The sequence below is a fragment of the Toxotes jaculatrix genome, chromosome 15, assembly GCF_017976425.1.
Source record: "Toxotes jaculatrix isolate fToxJac2 chromosome 15, fToxJac2.pri, whole genome shotgun sequence".
Taxonomy (NCBI): domain Eukaryota; kingdom Metazoa; phylum Chordata; class Actinopteri; family Toxotidae; genus Toxotes; species Toxotes jaculatrix.
Genome location: NC_054408.1, coordinates 13,989,397 through 14,008,580, shown reverse-complemented (window position 1 = coordinate 14,008,580; position 19,184 = coordinate 13,989,397). Strand labels below are relative to the sequence as shown.

At 40.3% G+C, this 19,184-nt stretch overlaps 4 protein-coding genes and 1 non-coding gene across 5 annotated transcripts; 1 reads left to right on the top strand and 4 right to left on the bottom strand.

Moving 5' to 3' along the window:
• Positions 1-311: 311 nt before the first annotated feature.
• Positions 312-2,665, bottom strand: LOC121194841 (high choriolytic enzyme 2). Its single transcript, XM_041057922.1, is given in 11 exon segments — positions 312-587; positions 680-804; positions 894-975; positions 1,081-1,259; positions 1,377-1,494; positions 1,581-1,733; positions 1,820-1,879; positions 2,002-2,053; positions 2,149-2,371; positions 2,373-2,464; positions 2,573-2,665. Coding segments are annotated over 11 exon segments (1,191 nt in total). The 3' UTR covers positions 312-573.
• A 341-nt stretch (positions 2,666-3,006) lies between these two features.
• Positions 3,007-5,388, bottom strand: LOC121194527 (low choriolytic enzyme). Its single transcript, XM_041057450.1, has 9 exons — positions 5,281-5,388; positions 5,137-5,179; positions 4,982-5,044; positions 4,712-4,867; positions 4,436-4,553; positions 4,032-4,210; positions 3,738-3,819; positions 3,501-3,625; positions 3,007-3,374 (listed from the first exon to the last, which is right to left on the bottom strand). The coding sequence occupies exons 1-9, from the start codon at positions 5,338-5,340 to the stop codon at positions 3,355-3,357; spliced, it is 846 nt and encodes a 281-aa protein (XP_040913384.1). The 5' UTR covers positions 5,341-5,388; the 3' UTR covers positions 3,007-3,354.
• Positions 5,389-5,843: 455 nt separating this feature from the next.
• On the bottom strand, positions 5,844-5,916 carry trnak-uuu. The gene has a single exon. It is a non-coding gene; the product is annotated as a tRNA-Lys (tRNA).
• Positions 5,917-8,046: 2,130 nt separating this feature from the next.
• ankzf1 (ankyrin repeat and zinc finger peptidyl tRNA hydrolase 1) lies at positions 8,047-13,859 on the top strand. Its single transcript, XM_041057448.1, has 16 exons — positions 8,047-8,110; positions 8,477-8,638; positions 8,738-8,856; positions 8,952-9,054; positions 9,141-9,352; positions 9,452-9,561; positions 9,669-9,822; positions 10,391-10,613; positions 10,701-10,799; positions 10,982-11,149; positions 11,274-11,405; positions 11,504-11,786; positions 11,887-11,998; positions 12,082-12,249; positions 12,341-12,411; positions 12,546-13,859. Exons 2-16 carry the CDS (start codon positions 8,515-8,517, stop codon positions 12,670-12,672), a joined length of 2,205 nt encoding a protein of 734 aa, XP_040913382.1. The 5' UTR covers positions 8,047-8,110; positions 8,477-8,514; the 3' UTR covers positions 12,673-13,859.
• glb1l (galactosidase, beta 1-like) lies at positions 13,035-17,778 on the bottom strand. Its single transcript, XM_041057449.1, has 16 exons — positions 17,605-17,778; positions 17,093-17,262; positions 16,836-16,986; positions 16,470-16,530; positions 16,300-16,394; positions 16,030-16,210; positions 15,883-15,941; positions 15,662-15,783; positions 15,232-15,272; positions 15,023-15,141; positions 14,851-14,925; positions 14,648-14,737; positions 14,397-14,510; positions 14,074-14,205; positions 13,376-13,600; positions 13,035-13,238 (listed from the first exon to the last, which is right to left on the bottom strand). The coding sequence occupies exons 1-16, from the start codon at positions 17,668-17,670 to the stop codon at positions 13,035-13,037; spliced, it is 1,905 nt and encodes a 634-aa protein (XP_040913383.1). The 5' UTR covers positions 17,671-17,778.
• Positions 17,779-19,184: the final 1,406 nt, after the last annotated feature.

The window sequence follows — 19,184 nt, the reverse complement described above, 5'->3', positions numbered from 1 at the left end:
CACAAACCTTGTTTTGGAGTTCATTTGTCTGGTTTAAAACTCTTGAACCTTACAGGGTTTAGTGCAGTGGAAGAAATATAAGTGAAAAATAACTTTTTTTGTTTTAATCAAACCCTGATCATTTTACATGAGCAAGTGCACACAAGGGGAGCCATCGTTTTCAGATAGGTCAGAACAGAAAAAGGTTTTATCAGACTGAAGTTCTGTAATACTGTATATGTTTCTTATGGACCAAAATGCAAGACCTCATTTGCAGCTCATTTCTGCAAGACATAATAAAACTGAGTAAAAACAAACCATAACTCTTACTGTTGCATTGTCTTTATTTAAAGTGAGCAGAAGCTGAGAAGGAGGCGGAAAGGATTGGATGCAGTGATTTGATTGGCAGCAGCAGGCATGTCAGTCTGACACTATAACAGTTCTGATTTGTGTAATGAAAATGAAATTACAAAAAAATCACGTTTCCCACATAATATGCTGAAGACCAGCACTTCTAATTAACCGTCTGACATGACCTGAGAGCAGATTTAAAAGAATATGACAGAATAGCCGAATGTAACGCTCTGGATCCAGTTACTCATTGGCACCTATAGAGGAGGAGAAGAAAAAAAATCAATCAGTTATTATTAATAAAAGAAATCATTTTTCAACAAGCCAGTATATGTCTAAGTTCACCTACCACAGTTATAAAGGACATTTATTTTATGAAGATCTAGAGCACTTGGCCCATCTCGCTGGCCAATGGGAATGTAAGGATCTGGTTTGGGGATTATTGTTGGTCCACCATCTTCAGAGAAGGCATATCTGGATCAAAGATGCAAAAAGTGTATGGTAGTAACGCCCCAGCAAAACATGAGAAACGTATAATTATGTTGCCTCAAACAGAAACTTACCTTCCATAATGCATGACAGAGCTGTAGTCATATGGGCTGTTGAGATTATTCGTCACCTGTTTCCTGAAGTTATGAATGTGGTCTGTCAAAACACACACACAAAAAAAGGACATCAGATTCATTGTGTGAAAAAGTCATAAAAAGGCCTTCTGCATGCACAAACATAATGTTGGAAGCTGATCCTAACCTGGCATGATGTTTTTCCATACAATTGTAACATAGTGGTCTCTGTCTGAGCGGGACTGCTCATGTACAAAGCCAAGAGCGTGCATGAACTCATGGGCAGCCACTCCTGACCACATGCATCCAGGAGTCTGCAGTGACAAGGTCTGGCTTCCCCCAGTCTGCCCCAGAAACGACCAGCAGCTTAAGGTGCGAAAAAAGATCGCGCGTGAACACAATGCAAAACCACCACACTAGAATTATATGTAAAGATCAAGACAGGTGTCACATGTAAAAGCCATTTGTTTAAATCTTACTCACCCGTATCTAGGCTGAATATCAAGGAAACTGGCTTCATGAGTGCGTGGAACAAATTTAATGCATGTTCCAGAGGAAATGTCTTGCATGCCAGTTTCTATGGTGATTCTGTCCATGTCATCTACCAGAAAAAACCAAGCAAAATTTGCAGAAAGATTCAAACTGCAAAAGCCTTTGTAACACTTCTTTAAATATGAAGATTCCTACCATAAAGCGGGGACAGGATGAATGGCACATAAACAAATCCATCAACTGATTTAGGCCACAGACAGGCATTGCCAGGGCAGGTTATCGCACTCTTCACGTATGAACTGGCAATGTCTCCTTCTCTAAATGTCAGTCCTCGAGGGGTTCGCAACCCTTATGAGAAAAAAAAAACATTGCATTGACCCCATGACATGCTAAAAATGTCAGTACAATTTTTTTTAATCATTTAGTTTACTTACTGCTATTGACCTCCAGGATTTGATCCATTACATTCATTTCATCACGGTCTGTAATTTCATCTAAATGTAAAAGCAAACAAGTTTTAATAGTTTCTCCATATTCAGAATTATCATGAAAATATAAAGTATTATTTACATGCATAATGAAGTGCATGTAAAAGTAGCTTTTTCCAAGAGCCCACCTGAGTATTTCCTTTTCAATCTCACTTTTCCCTCATGTACTCCTGTGGAGTTCTGTAATACAAAGGTCCATGATAATATAGTTTGGCAGAGAAGCACAACAATACTAAAAGGGGGTCTGATCCAAAATATTTTCTCTTGGTACTGACCTTAACGGGTAGAGTGTACGCCTGGGTCAGCAAGCCAAAGAAGATACCCAGGAGGATCATGGTAGAATGCATTGTTGTGTTTCGGATTGGTTTACAAGTTTCAGTCTGCGGTCTTCCAACGCAAGAGCTAAATGAACTCCTCACCTCCACTGAATCTATATACCCACTTCTCCTCCTGTGCTCTGTACTGATTGGGCACATGTTCTGTGATGAAGCATGATTAAGACCCCTCATCATCCAGTATATGTAATTTACTCAAGTCCACTGCTGAGCCGTAACAGGTGGTCCCGATGCTGACCTTCACCTGTGCCCTGTACTTATCCCGTGTTCAGATTCAGCACTTTCAGAAATGAGACACTTAAAGGTGTTTTGCTACTGGACGTGCTACAACTCAGCAGTTGCTACCAGGAGAATAACTGTCCACCCAGTCCGACAGACCAGCAATTTGTGTCTGACTGAACTGGCAACCAGTGATTTTGTGATAAACTCGGTTGATAACTGTCTTGACAGCAATCATTTTGTCACATAGGTAAATATATAAAAACAAAACATTATCCTTCTCCCAATATTATTTCTATTTTTATCTAGGGGCCAATTTGAAGGGCAATGACTGAGGGAAGAATTTAATGTTGTGGCATTTGTTAACTCTTACCTCTGTGGTTACTGCAAGAACATTAGTATTATAAAATTTCTGTATATGCGCACGGTTTCAGTTATGGATCCTTACATGTCCTGCCATACCACAAACTGGTTCTTCATTAATTCAGGTGAGTACTTTCTTTATTATTATTTGTATAATTAAAACAGAAAACTATTTCTCCTTTACTTCTCTTATTTAATGTGATCACACGACCCCTGTTTTAATTCTTCAGATTCTTTATTTTACTGCGGTGTAAAGCTTGCATGCAATTAGGATGACATTTTCTTCACAATCAAGTCATATCTGACTGATTTATGAAATGACTTATGCCGTATAGGGTAGATGGTGACACTTGGATGGCTAGTTCAAACACTGCTTCACTATAACTTTCTCAGCCTTCTCAACATAAGCAACACATCTCGTTTAAACTCACACAATTCCATGCACACATCGGAAATGCTGATAGAAAGCGTGAATCAATCTTTATTGAAATTGTTTCCATGATTTAATTTTGAAGTATAATATTAGCTTCTAGTAGACTCCTGTTTCATCCACACTCAGTTTGGTTAGTAATCATCCTTGTCACCTGTGGAGGGAGACAGAGAGGAATCAAACATTTGGCCACGAGGAACATCTCTAGTATTATTTGCCCATTTTGCATTACAGCTACTAGTTCTGAAATAATTGTTAGATCAGGATGTTTGGTACAAACCACATTTATAAAGCTTGTTGATTTTCAGCCTGTCAATGTGGCTGAGAGTTGATGTCTGGCCCAGTTTTATGTTCTTGCTGTTCTTAGGAATGATGGTTGGCTCCCCATCCTGAGAGTAGGCATACCTAAATAATATGAAAAATATATGAAAACACAGACACACATACATATTTACATTATAATACATAAATTATACCACAAGATTATTCTGTGATCTAAACAAGTTAAATAACTTACATCCCAAAGTGCATGATTGAACCATAGTCATATGGTAGGTCCAGACTGTCAGTCTTGAATTTCTCAAAATTCCTCAAACGATCTGTTGGAAATTGGAAAATATTGTTTTACACACAATAATTAAATGTAAGCACTTGTCCAGAATGTATTTTTGTTATACAATTTAAAGCATTAAAACATCTTTGTTTTGAAAGTTGGTGTAGAAGAAGGGTTAATCATAAATATTCTTTAATTTACCATTTGTGGAGATTTCATTCCCTAATGCCATCCCCCTTCCCGCCCCTTTGAATTTACCCCTCCAAATGTTTGGCCACATGATGGTGACATAGTTGTCCCGGTCAAAACGAGACTGCTCGTGCACAAAGCCCAGGGCATGCATGAATTCATGGGAAATCACTCCAGTTTGGAGGCAGTCAGGGCTCTGGAGAGATATGGTCTGTCTTCCACCACGCGAACCAAGGTAGGACCAACACCTGGATTAACACACACACACCCAGATGCAGAGCATATGATTACAATAATTCAAAGAAAAACACTTCCTTGAGTAAGTCTACTCATATTTCTAATAACTGATACAACTCAACTCTGCATTTCACATCTCCTCCACAGAGGAAAACATTTTTCCAAAGGAGTAACTTTTTAAAAAAAATAAAGACTACAACATTATGGAGTCAAACTTTCCAGGCAAACGCTCTCACCCAGACTTTGGCTGGATGTCGACGTAGTCTCGCTGGTGAGTCCGAGGAACAAACCGCACACAGGTACCTTTCTCTATGTTCTCCATCCCTTTCTTTATCAGCTTTGTCTCCATTTCAGCTGTTCATTGGTGTAGACGTAATGGAGGGGGCAGAAACAATTTATAAATCACTGAAAACAATGTTGCTGAATCTTAGAAATGATTAGGCTGTAATGTTCTACTAACTTCTACTTTAATAACTACATTTAAACTAAAAAACAAACAAAAACAAACATACAATATTCAGGTGAGAGCCTGTATGCAATGTAGACATGTCCATCAACTGACTTAGACCAGAGGCAGCTCCGTGCAAAGCAGACTTTGGAGCGCCTTCCAGCAGAAACAGCAATGTCTCCCTCTCTGAGACTAGTAGTGCCGTCAATGATTCTGGAAGCTGAGACGGAAATCAGGGGAAATTAAATCATTCTCGACTGGACAACAGGAGCTCATTTATTACAGCATGTTGCGTAATCTGCAAGAGAATTCAAGTAAACTGTGTGTGCCTTACCTTGGAACTCATTAGCTTTAATGATTTCATCCATTGCTGTCCCATCACCGTTCTCCTCACGCTCTTAAAAAGTAGTTATAAGTCAGTGCAGTTTGTGTGCTTTTACTGCAGTCACACTTAAATTGGCATATTGATAAAATCCAAACTGTATTTACCTTTATAGCCAATGGGGCCCCATTTTGGGCTGAACAAAAATTTCTGCAAAAAAGACAAAGTTATTTGCGAAGCTGTTGTTGAACTTTTAAAGTTCAACAACAGCTTTAAAATTGCAGTCCCACTCCAATGCCATGCATATTTACCTGGGCATGTACAGCTGAGAGACAGGTGGAAACCACGCACAAGAGGATAATCCGGTCCATCTTTGCTGGTCAGATATGCCTTCAGTGTTGCCATTTTACCTGAACTAACACCTAGCTTTATAGGTGTTCCCAATCACTGTCCTGAGATAATACCCATGATTATCTCTGGTGAATTACAGGGTTACTGTTATTTGTTTGTGAGTGAGTTTAATCCCCAAATTAGTTAGATTCTTTCATAAACAACAACTGCAACAGTATGATAATGTGGGGTCTCACTGTGTGTAATAACAGCCCCACCTCAATGACTAGGTTTAAATTAAATGGTTTAATGTTTGGCACAGATCTGGGGCAATTTTGGACTTTGGATGTATTATACATTGTACCAGGAGTAGCCTACTGTTTTGTTTCCACTGAAGCTAAGCTTACCAACAGTTGTCATGCAGTTGCATCTCATACGTTGCTCATATCAGATAATAAGTATCTGTTGCAAAACTCATGTGTGAACAACATATTGTATTTGTCAGTGTATTGTGAATAAAGAGAGAGAGAAAACAAAAAACGAACGCCCGAACAGGGACTTGAACCCTGGACCCTCAGATTAAAAGTCTGATGCTCTACCGACTGAGCTATCCGGGCTCTGTCAATGAGCGCCCCAGTACACTATATAAGCCCCTCCTAAACAGCACTCATACCACTCATACTTCTTTGAGCCTTACTCTCAGTGAGGCAGGTCGACACATTCCGCAAGTGACTTACAGAAAAACAAGATATCATGTCCGCTTTTTCTAGCCTTACATGTTTAACACACCATGACGATTTTTTGGTAGGTTAATGCTAACGGTACCTAACTGTTACTAGCTAGCTGAATTTGCAAAGCTTGCTGTCGGTAGCTAAGGCTAAAGTACGTTAACACTTGAGTTGCAAATTATCGGGGAAAATGACTAAAGAAACTGCTCCGACAGCTCGCCAACATTACGGCGAGTTTTAACACTTTCATAGCAAACACTGTAATTCCTCTCGTTGAATTGCAGGAGCAGGTCGAAGAGCTGCAGCGTGCCATCCACGAAAATAGTCGCAAACTGGAGGAGGTCCGCCAACAAAGACTGCATGTTGAGGAAGAACTGCGTCAATGGTACCTGCATTGCTTACTCTGGATAACTTGAGTTAAGCGGAACTCGTGTTTATAATGTAAAAATCCGTTTTGTCTGAACAGTTGCAGTTTAACGTCGGTGCTTACAGATTTAGACTAGTTCTTGTGCTAGATCGTGAACCCCAAATTGCCCCTAATGTATCACCGGTGTGTGATAGGAAAGCGTGGAATCTGTGTGTGTGTGTGTGTGTGTGTGTGTCACAGGTGTTATCACAGGTGATATGCAATATGCTTAGACCCAGCTATCTTTCAAAATGGACCCCTTAATGTTTAAAAGGTACAGTGTTTTAGCCTTTGAGGAAACGGGTCTCAAATCGCATTTTTCTTCCATCATCAACCCGAGTGGAGTTTGGACAGAAAATTTGTTAATGTTAATTGTCTAATAAGTTCTGCTCTCACTTTCAGCACCAAGGAACTGGAGCGGCGGGTAGGGCTGATGATGGTGAATATCGGTGCTTTTGATATGTTACAGGAACTGGATCTTCTGATGGAAGAGAAGAGGCAACTCTCTGAACAACTGGATCATCAAGACTCTGAACACAGGTATTGCTGCTTGCTGTGTGCACAGAGAGAGAATATATAAACGCACAAACCTTCACTGCCTATTCAATATTTTTCAGAGAGCAAAAGATCTATTTACAGGGACAGATTGAGTGTCTCAACGAAAAGGGGGCAAGCCTCGCTGCTGAAATTTTGGAAGTGAAACAACGTCTGGCAGAGGCTAAGGCTACTAATATGGCTGGTAAGGGGAATACGGTGTGATGTCTACATCCTGGGGAACTATTTGATACCGTTTGTAATATGCTTTGTCTTTCTTTGCCAACAGCAGAAGCTTTGATACAGGCACAAACCAGCAAATCCAAGTCAAAGCAAGGCAAATCCAAGTCAAAGCAAGGCAAATCCAAGTCAAAGCAAGGCAAATCCAAGTGAATCACAAATTTAAAGTTTTTTTTTTTTTTTTTTTAATTACAGGTACAATTGTTTTAATTGTGTGTTGTATTTAATTGTTATACTTTATTTTGTATATATTTTGTTGCACCTAATAAAGTCTTTGACGTGATATTGTCCCAGAAGTACTTGTACTTTATATCCAGTGGCTCAGGTGCAAAATAATTGGCAACTGATGTATGGGAAACCTCCCTATTGATTCATTCAAGTTTGTGCATAGGTGAAATAGTCTTTATCTTAAAAGCAAGTATGTACATGAATAAACTAAAGACATATTCAGGTGGGAAGGTTGAAATTTAAAAGTTAGTAAAAAGGAAATGAAAGATGAATATGTTTAACTTATTGCATCATCTGATTAAAGTACAATGTTTCTTTGACATACATAAAAATAGTTGTAAACTGTTAATCTTTCAGTGTATGCTGTGATTTCTCAGTTATCAGTGACGTCTGTTGCTACATTCTGCCGAGTCATCAAAAGCGAGGAGTAAAGCGTTACAGTGAATAATGAATTATATATATATGTATAAAAACCACAAAGAGCTTGTAAAACTTGTGAAACGTGTGGTCAATGTATATTCAGTGTTGTAGGACACACTGAACTAGCTTGCCATCTTTGATCTGTGAACGCGTTCTCGTTGAGGTATTATTGATGCTTTGGGGCTTCCGTAGTAAGTCAGGCGGAAACAGAGGGTACCATAACGTTAACGTAGCCTTGTGAGACATCTTTTTACGGTAAGTTCCTATTTTTAAAAGAGTTAATTGTATATTATATTGTATTCAATGTACTCGACCTGTTAGAGAAGAGAGAAAACAGCACAGCCCTTAAAATAAAGATAATAGTCACTGCTTTGTCAGTACTACACGTGTCGTTCAAAGGACACATATGGTCAGGTTTACACCAGCCACGATAATTTTAGCTTTTATAATAGAGTAAGATTGGTCTGTAATTTGTTGCTCATGACTGTAATGTTGTGTCGAACACAAAGAGGAGTTGACTGAATCTCTAACAGTTAATTATTGTGGATGTTTCCGAACGGAAGGTTATTTTGAAGAACACCAAACTTACAACAAGTTTCTCTGTTTCTAATGTCCGAACAGGTCATAAGATAAAAGACAAAATAAAAATCACAGTCACAATGACGACTTTGGCTGATTACCACTCCATCTTTAATTTGTGCCCAAATGACGAGGCTTTGATTGGGCTGAGAGAAGTGAACCCAGTCCTGAAGCAGCCAGTTAACACTGAGCCATCCTCACACGGTATGTATGAACTGTAGCTTCGTGTAGCTTCATGTTTGTAATGAAGACAATAGCCTACCCTTAATTATCTGTCTGTTTGTAACCATGTCCTCCTCACAGGGTTGGAAGATAAATGCCTCGAGGATGACAGACAGCGGGAGTGCAGTCTGGCTAGAGAGGTGTCAGACAAGATGGTCTGTTTAGCCTGTAGATGTCCCTTTATTAATCGTGAGGAACAGGTATTCGTCAAACACCAATGTGTTCAGTTCATAAAGATGTGTTGACGCGAAGAAGACTGCTCATGACTGTCAGTTACCATTTCTTTACATTTCAGATGGAGCACTACAAGCTCGACTGGCATCGCTTCAACTTGAGACAGAAGATGACCGGAATGCCACCAGTCACAGTGGAGGAGTTTGAGAGGAAGACTGGAGCTGGTGAGGAAACCAGCGGCCTGCACACCTAGCGTGGAGTTTAAACAGTGATTGTAACAGCTAATTGATTTTCGGTTATCACTTTACAGGGGACATGTCAAGCATCTCGGGCTCAGAGTCCGATTCAGGGGAAGAAGACTCAGATAGTGATGGTGGGGGGACAAGCAGTAACATCACTGGCACAGATAATGAGAGCTCAGCCGAAACCAGTTTAATTACTGGCCGGCTTTCCAGTAAGGTGGTTTTCCAGAACTCAGCAGGACAGTATCTGTCAGTCTACCGCTGCATTCTGCAGGGGAAGGTGAGACTCAGCAGGTGCAGTACAGCACAGTGTGCAATCTGTGTTAACAGATCTTTGATTTTTTTACTGGTTTCATGTTCTGTTCCTGTAATATTTCAGTCAGGTGATGAGCAGGATGCAAGATCCTCCCTAATGGCCATAAGTAAGAAGACAGTGTGGGTCATTCTCATGACAGGTGGAGGCCACTTTGCTGGTGCTATTTTCCACGGGTGAGTTGAGAGGTTTATCAGCACTTTATTTTGCACATCATGGTCAGAAGTGTAAGAAGTTTAGTTGTGTGTAAGTATCTGCCCAACACACTGTAATTGCATTACAGAAAAGAAGTCCTTCAGCACAAGACTTTTCACCGATACACTGTACGAGCCAAGCGAGGCACTGCTCAAGGAGTCAGAGACTCTCAGAACCGCAGCCACACACCAAAGTCTGCAGGAGCTGCTCTGAGGCGACACAATGAGGCAGCGTTAGTCAAGGCAAGATCACAACATCTTTTTTTTTTTTTTTTTTTTTTTTTTTTTACCATATATCAGCAAAATCAGCCAAAATCAGTTGAAGGCTGATGTTCATTAAACATAGCTAACAATGATCTACATAACCCTGGTAAGACCCTTCTGCTGAATTGCATTAATTTTCTCTTGTACCAGTTAAAGTTTGTGTCAGGGCAGCCACCCTCCCTCCAAAAGGGGCCATTTTTTCTTTCTACTTTTGTGAAACTGTGCTGGTCCAACCGCAGAGCCTAGGGCCTGCTTGATCAAAAAAACATTTGTTCTCTCTGTGTAAGCGTTGCTTATTCTGAAAGGCAAACTTGAGACAGCAATTGCATATTGAAGACAATGGACAACAACTACTGTCATTTTAAGCACATACTGCTCGTGTTGTTACAGAATTTAGGAGTGTTCTGTAAGTAATTTATGTACATTTTTGTAAATGTACTTGGTCTTGGGAATGTGACTCAATCCTTAACTTTTTGCTGTCAGTGCATTTCATTTATAGGGTTTGGTAATGAGTTTTTCATGTGCATTGCTCTGCTACCTTTCACAGGACATTCAAGAACTTCTGGTGACCTGGGCTGAATACTTGAAGGAGGCCTCTGTAATATTTATACGAGCCCCTACCTATAACAGGACCATCTTCTTTGGTGGTCGAGCAGCCCCCCTTGACAAAAAAGACCCCAGGATCCGAACACTTCCCTTCGCCACACGGAGGGCAACGTTTCGAGAGGTACAGAGGGTACACGAGGTGCTTTCCACCGTTCATGTTTATGGTAAGCTCAATAACATACTTCGTGTAATAACATGTTGTGTGCTCATTGTCATGCAGCCAGTGTATAATCAAAAATATCTTAATCCAGGGAGAGACACAGACATGTCTGCAGTCTTCAGTCCATCTAAGAAGACGTGGAAAAAAACAGTCAAGCCAGTTGAACAGAAAATCACTGATCAAGAGCAAAGTAAGTTTAAGAAGTTTGACTGTACACTGTGAATATACAGTCTGTTTAATTCCCTGTGGATAAAATATTATGGCAAAACATAGCTTAAGAAAATTATCTGCAAACTTATTGCTGTTTCAACACAAACTTAATTCACTGTGAAATTTGGTATTACAGTACACTTCTTTTATTTTTGGCATCAGCGAAAGAAAACCATGATAGCTCAGATAAAGAAGAGGGTGGGGAGATCCAGCTAGAGATGGTGGAGCTGACATTAGGAACCTTGGACCTCAGGGAGTATGAAATACATCCCTCCAGGCACAAGAAAAGGAGGAGGAGAAAGAAGGAGGAGGCCAAAGAGCAAAATGAGGGTACGTCCAGTCCAGTGTGCCATTCCATATATGGCTATAGCCTCATGACAGGATCCCAAGGAATGCTTATCCCTCACTCAAAAGTTCTGCAAGGTTAATGAAATTTCATATCCACCTGTGACAGAATTGAATAACACAGAAACCGACAATCAAGAGGAGGAGTTGATGGAGGTTACACCACCAGGAGACGCTCCTCGAGCAGCACAATCAAAGAACAAGAAGAAGAGAAAAGCACAGACCAAGAAACAGCTGGAAGGTGAGTACGGACTTCTTCCTTGATATTGTTTGTATTGCATCTGTCCCCCCCCCCCCCCCACCACCAAACTCATTATTTAGCTTTCTCTGTCTTCATAGAAACTGTCGATGAGTCATGGGAGTATGGCCTGAGGGATGCCCTCTTTACAGCCTGCAAGGTTGGGGATGTGGACACTCTAAGTAGACTCCTGGGGCCACATGAAGAAACAGCGGAGAGTCAAGAGCGGTTGGAGAGCAACCCCTCTAATGCACCAAGTCCTAGGATTCTCCTTAATAAGCCCATAGACTCATCACAGTTCACTTTGCTGCATGTTGCATCAGCAACTGCACAAAAGGCAGTGGTTAGGCTGCTTCTTGATGCAGGAGCAGACCCAGCCAGCCGGTAGGTATTTTTGTAAAAGTAAAATTTCAGTGGGATAATTTGTAAATGCAGTGAATCTGTGCCCAAATGTGAACATTATCTCTGCAATATTCCTTTACAGGGATAACAAAGGGCAGACCCCGTATATTGTCGCCCCTGACAAAGACACAAGGAATGTCTTCCGTAAATACATGGGTGAGAATCCTGACAAATATGACTACAGCAGGGCACAGGTAAGAGTTGCTGGTCTAGCCTCGAATATGTGTCCCATTAAATGCAAGCAGAGCACTTATGGTTTACACCTGTGCAACTCAAGGTCCCTGGGCCGCTGACGGCAGAGATTGAATCCAAAAAGACAGAGAAGAAAAGGGCTCAGAAGGCACTGAGAAAACAGCGAGAGAAAGAGCAGAAGGAGGAGAAGAGGAAACAAGATTTGGAGGCAGAGGAAAAGAAGAGGTTTGCATCTCTGACTGATCGTGAAAAGGTGAGTTAATGTGCATTTGATCTCTGATATTCAGTTAATTGTTTTCTTTAAAAAATTTTTTAAATGTTCACTGTTTGCTTGTTGATTATAGAGAGCTCTGGCAGCAGAGAAAAGGTTAGCAGAGCAGGTAGCTGCAACAGGAATCAGCCTCTCTAACATCAAGTAAGACCCCTAATAGCCATCCACTCATTGAGCTTAGTGACAGTGTAAATTAGCACATTACATTAACCAGTAGTTATTCAAAAGTGTCAAATGAAATTCAGTGTGTTTTTGTGTTGGTTTGTCTTTGTCACCAGGAGGTGCTGGTTGTGTGGGGAGTCTCTGCTTGGCAAGATCCCATTTCAGTACCTGGAGTATTCTTTCTGCACCCCTCAGTGTGTCCAAGCACATCGAAAAGCAAATCCTCTTCAGGGGAAGACCTAAAACCCGTGTGGAAATTTTTAGCTGGAAGGAAGCTACCTCATAAAAAGTACAAGTATCTAATGTGTTAGTTTCATTTTCAATTCTGAACACACATTTCAAATATCATTTTATAATGGCAGATGATCTTACACAACTGGATGCATATACTGTACCAGAAACATAATGACATAAATTTATAATTTATTCACAGTATCTGCAGTTAAAAAAATGTGTGAAAAAAAAAATCAAATGCATTAAAATAACACAAATATTCAGTGAATATTAAAACCCAAAGACAAAATCATTATTGGATCACTGTTTGGGATATAGTATTTCTCCAGGTAAATGTTGAGAAAATGTGCTACAAAACTCAGTGCGCTCTGTTAAGACTGCTGAGTCGTGACATTGAGCTGAGGCCGGTCCATGAAGAGAACCCGTAAGTGTGCTGGTGCCCCCTCCAGCTCCAGCACTGTGATGTTGTTGGGTAGGGTGGTGCTGAGCAAGGGTCCTGGGATATAAAGGGTCTGTTGAGGGCCCCTGGCTGGCCAGTATCGTCCCAGGTTCATACCGTTAATCCATATCTGACCCTGTTATATAAAAAAAGAAAACAACATTAACATTAGAAAGGATAGAATTGTTTTATCCCTGAATAATGAGGTAAACCCACAGGGGAATTATGTGTTTTGGTGCCAAAATGTCCTCCATCCCCAAAAAGCCACATTACCTTTGTCCATTCATTGAGCTTGAGAAAGGTGTCCCATGCCAAGCCGTTGGGCTGTAATGTCCCCATGTAGAAGGCCGGTCCAGCTGAAGCTTCTTTCTGAGGTGTGGGGAAGGACTGTCTGTCTGAATGAGGCCATCCACCAGCGATGGCTCCATCAATGTCCAAAGGGTAGATCTTCCAGTCAGTCAGTACATCTTTACCCAGGATCAGATTGCTCAAGAGGCCCTGCAGTAACACATACTGTTAACCAGCTAACATTTGTACTCTGTGAAATTAGGTTTTACTCTCAATAACTAACAAATAATCTGAAACAATTATTATTTTTCATGGTCATTTTAAAGTTTAAGATACATGTATTTGCTACCATTTCATACAGGAACGTTCATGGTACTTGTATCAATCTGTATTTTATGTTTGTGTAGATATGAAGAGTTTGCCTATTGGAGAAATGTTTTCTTATTTGATTTAAAAACAATGCTTTATGGTTGCTAGCACAATTTGTGTTTTCATAAGTCAGAACCAAAGAAAGAATATTTTAATTTAAAAAAAAAGACTAGTAATTATCATTATCTCTACACATTTAGCATTCAGGTCTCTGCATCCCCAAATGGTGAGGAAGTAAAGACAATCTCAACAAAACATCAGAGCTAAAGATGTGATTGTGCAGAAAAATGGAAACTCTATGGGGTTGGACTTGCCTTGTAGTCATTGATCTTGCTGCCAAAGTTAACCCTGCCCATGTTCTCAACAAGGACGTCCACAGTGTCCCCCTGCTGTCCAGTGACATTCATCACCAGTGCTGTGTCTCTCTCCAACAGGCCCTGGAAAACCTGTGTCATACAGACACACATGCTTTATCACCACTATGAACATCAGCAAATACAAAGTAACTGAGCATGAATCTGAAACAACATGGCATTACATGAACAAGCATGCTTGGAGTTAACCTGTGATGTTTTTTCCTATACATGACCTGGAAATCTGATTGGTTAGACAACAAAAGTTCATTGTAAAGGCTTACCCCATTGACGGACACATATGCACGGTCATGAACCCCATTCAGTGGAGAGATAAGTGGCGTGGGCTCTGAGAGGTCCCGGGGCAGCGTGGTCCGATACAGCATGTATCCATAGTACTGAACACAATAGACATGACAGGTTGCAGACACAACAGTCTAGAAGTTCTCCATGTTTCAAGAGGTTCGCTGTCACTACAACACTATTCCCTCCCATGTTGTTGACAAACGGGAGGGAAGTTGGTGAGACACCATACCTGTTTCATCTCTTCAAATGTTAGAGGATACTGAGATTTGACTGGCCCCAGGGGTGAAAGAGTGTTCAACAGACCGCTGATGTTACCAACCTGTAAAAAGGTTTTGCATTATTAACATCAAACACAGCCACTTGTTCTCATTACCAACCATTTTTTGTGCCTTTAAACATTTAAAAACATTTCCTGAAATAATACAGCATCACCTTTCTTAGGGTCACAAAGCCATAGGCAAATTTGGGCGTTGCTGGTGGCATGGGTCCAGAAGGAATATCTCTAAACTGTAGAGAAACAGTGATTAATTAATCATATCTCAGACATATGTACAAGTGTGATCACAACAACAACATGGGTGGGTGGCTGTTCAACCAGTGTTACCTGCTTAATGACTTCTCTGATGGCCAACAGCTTCTCTGTGGGGTCTCCTGCCTCAGACAGCGGGGCGTCGTAATCATAACTAGTCACCACTGAGCGGAACCTCGAGTCATGATCAGCACCTTTGTGGAGAGTTAGAAAGAGATGACTGCACCACAAGCTCAGCTTATCTCCATCACTGAGATAGTCATTGTGAAAACAAAGGAATTTACCATTCCAGTAGCCAAAGTTAGTGCCTCCCTCAAACATGTACCTGTGAAGAGAGAGCGGCAGGCCTTATTTCAGGGAGAATGAGAAGGTGTGACTTTCATTTCTTGGGAGCTCAAATTGGTGAGTGATGTATCTTGAAAAGGATGAGCCTGATGAAATTATTCTTACTGTGAACAAATCCCATTAAAAGACCACAACCAGCATGTTTCAGTAAAGTTTCCTAACAGGTTTTACATTTATATCTTCACAAGGAATTAATGGACTTGGGAAGCTGGAAATTCATAAATAAGGACTAATGCGTTGCTGGTTTTGGTCTTTTCAAAGGATATGTTAAGAATTAAAAAATACAGGACAACGCCAGCTGTTCCCTGTAACCAAATTTGTACAGAGAGGAGGAAACCTTGGAAGGACTAAGAGTTTGGGGAGACATACATGTTGACGTTGGCCCCCATGGTTAGCATTTCTCCTAGCACTCTGCTGACCTTCTGAGCATCAACCACGGCATGCTGATCTCCCCAGTGGTCCAACCAGCCGGTGTAGAACTCTGAGTTCACCTGTAACGCCATTTAAAACATTTTTCCATCCTAAGGCTTGGTTGGATGAGTCAACAATCACTGAATGTAAATAATTACAAGAATTCACAAGTAACTAACCAGAGGGCCTCGAGGTTCAAAACGTCTTTGTCGGGCAAAGGCCTCAGTTACGTTGGTGTCTGAATAAAGGAAGAAATGGAAGAAAGTGCAAAATAATTCTGTATGACTAACTTAAGATAAGTAGATGCTGTTATCTCCTTAACACACCTGTGCCAAAGTCTACCGTGGCATATAATCCTTCCAGAGTCCCGCATGTCATTTCCTTGTCTGTGTTGCCATCAGTGGTGAACAGGACCATGTCTTCACCGAGAAAGAAGCGGAACAGAGTCCGTAGGTGACGCATGTAGTTGTAGTCACAAGCATAGTAGCTTCCATATTCATTCTCCACCTGTATCAAAGGGAGATGATTAATTCAAACCAAGATTAATAACCGAGCTATGAAACAAAAACTTTATTGGTACGCACTCACTACTCTACCTGGACACTAATGATGTTACCCCTGTTGATGTAGAGCCAAGGCTTTATTTTGGGGAGGAGAACAGCAAGCCAGTTGCTGACTGCCTGCACATAATCTGCAGCAAAAGAAGACAAATCAATGTGGCATGTGACATTAAAAAAATAAAAAGAGACAAGGGTTCATGTCATACCTGTGTCCGCAGAGCGAAGTATGATGTTTGGTTTTTGAAGTAACCACGCTGGCAATCCACCCTGGGAAGTAAGAACAAATTATATATTTTTTGAATATATAAACAAGAAATACATATATTGAAAGTGGTTCATTTTATCAAATGTGCAACGTTGTTTGTTTCTTAATTTTTTTGTAACACCACATTGTAATTTATGCTTTAATACACTGTCAAATTTCTTTGTAAATCTCTCTCTTCTTTAGGCTGTGATGTTGTGACTGTTAAAATAAAAACCATTTCTGAATTATTATTTGTCTTAGTTATGAATATAATGACTAACTGGACTTTATATATTGACATTAACAAAGCAAGGCCAAATTTTAACACCATTTCCCATTCTGCACAGATGTACGGTCCTGGACGCAGGATGACCAGGAGACCTGTCTGATTGGCCAGATCCAAAAAATGCTCCAAATCCCTGTCCCCTGTGAAGTTGTGGACCCCCTGTACTGCTTCATGGAAGTTCCAGGGCACATATCTGTGTGAAGGCAGAGTGAATGTAGTCATCCCATTACAGAAGGGTTAGGAAGGAACATCCCCGCTGACAAAAATACACATATACTGTATGTATGTGTTCAGCTTACACTTGGATTGCATTGAGACCAGTCATGTACATCTTCACAAGCCGGTCCTTCCAATAGTACCGTGGGATTCTGGAGTAGTGGATACTACCTGAGATGTACTGAAAAGGCTTCCCATCTTTGAGGAAACAGTTGTTTTTGTAGTCAATAGAGAAAGATCTTTCTCCAGAGACCTGCAAGAGTGCATTTTAAAACTGGTTGAAGTTTACATTGTCTTGCTTGGGTGAGATGTATAATTTCCATCATATACAGTGCAATATTTGGCACCAGTTTGGACAGACGTTATGCCTCTTGTCTCTTGTCATGTCATCTGTCAACAGATGACAATAGATTTGCATTTATAGAGATTAAAGATGCGAGAGGCTTGAATTCAAGGGGAATTCCTCGATTACAAAAGCAAGGTAAAATAAAAATTATATTAGAACTGGCATCATTTTTTCCAGGATCTACGGACGAATGAGTGATCAGGTGACTTTTCTATTAGTAAATCAGACAACTTTTTGTTACTGTCTTACCAGGTTTCCACTGACAGATAAACAGGCAAGGTTCACTGCAACAAAGAGTAAGACACCAGCAGCCATCTCCGCTGCCTTTTCTTCAACGACTCCACCCAAAACTAATGCATTACTACTACGCTCCTACGACCTGAAGTCTTCTGGCACAGATGCGACGTCTTCCTCCCTGCACGTCTGTTCGCTGGACAGGCAACACAACCGTCAACGTCCTGTGCTTATCATGTGATTCTCATTGGGCACCTGCTGGGTCCTAAACCCCGCCGGGTTCAACTCAACCCACTCCTACCTGCATGTCCTCCTATCTCCACTTCCAATGTGCTTTGCATGGTTGTCCACATACATTCAAACAGCATTTTTTCATAGCAAATCCTGCTGTTTCTAATTTTGTGAATGACCAGTTCACGTCATTATTTATAACAAACATGGAGACTTTGATTTAAAAGACAGTGAATAATAAAGAAATATCTTCTGGAAATTAAAAAAGAAAAAGTTAACCTGGAAATATGCTCAGTCCGCTTTCATATGATGAAAAATAATTTGACATACTTTAAATAGGTTTAGAGTCTGGCCACAAGATGTCACTGTTAGGTCTAAACCTTTCACCTTTACGAGAAATAAGAGAACACAACTGAAATGTACCAAAGTTAATAAAAAGTAAATAAGTACCTAACCAGTTTGAAGCAGGTGTCTCTATGTATGTCAACACAAAGAGTAACTCAAAATAATGGTAAAATTAAATTAAAGTATGTGAAAGAAGAGTTAAATACAATGCAACCATATGATATGATGCTTTCACAACATGCTGTCATCTTGTTATGCCATGCGTTATGTAGGCTGAGAACAATTCCCATTGTGTTTGACATGGAAACATAACAAAGCAGCCAGTTCAGGAATGCTTTGCTTTATCACAGCTGCAGCACCCAGCTCTGTGTCTGTGTATCTTTTCATGTTGTTTGAATGATGATTACATGTCAGCCTTTCAACATAAAATCTGCATGTTTATTCTAAGATTTATGACTATTTTTACATACATTTTAATATCAGGCCCCAGAAACAGACACTTCATTTTGTGATGAGATTGCAATGGTGGCAAAATAATCATATAATAATACATTTGCAGAGAGTTTTCTAATAAGAATTAATTTGAGTGGTAACTTTCTTATTCAGGACACTAGATGGCACTTCAATACTTTGAAAGAACCAAACTGCACAGGAAGTCCTGTCTAAGATGACAGTGTCAGACTGTCACAAGAAAATTTAAGAAATTAAACCATACATTCAAATTATGGCCCTTTCTAGTTTAATCTACATACAACAAGGAAGCTTTATTTTTTTAAATGACTCAATTATATTTTAAAGTTAGGGGGTAAAAAAAACTAGAAATGTACCTCCAAATGCTCAGAATAAATTTACACTGACGTTTAGGTACGCAGAATAGTTTCAGAGAAGTATTTGTGTATGCGAGTCTGGACCAGTAGGGTCTTTACAAGTATTTTTACTCTGTTTATTATTGACTCAAGTAGTCACGAAGGTCTACTATCCGTCTGTTTAACTATATGTTTCCTGGGAATAAAAGGCTG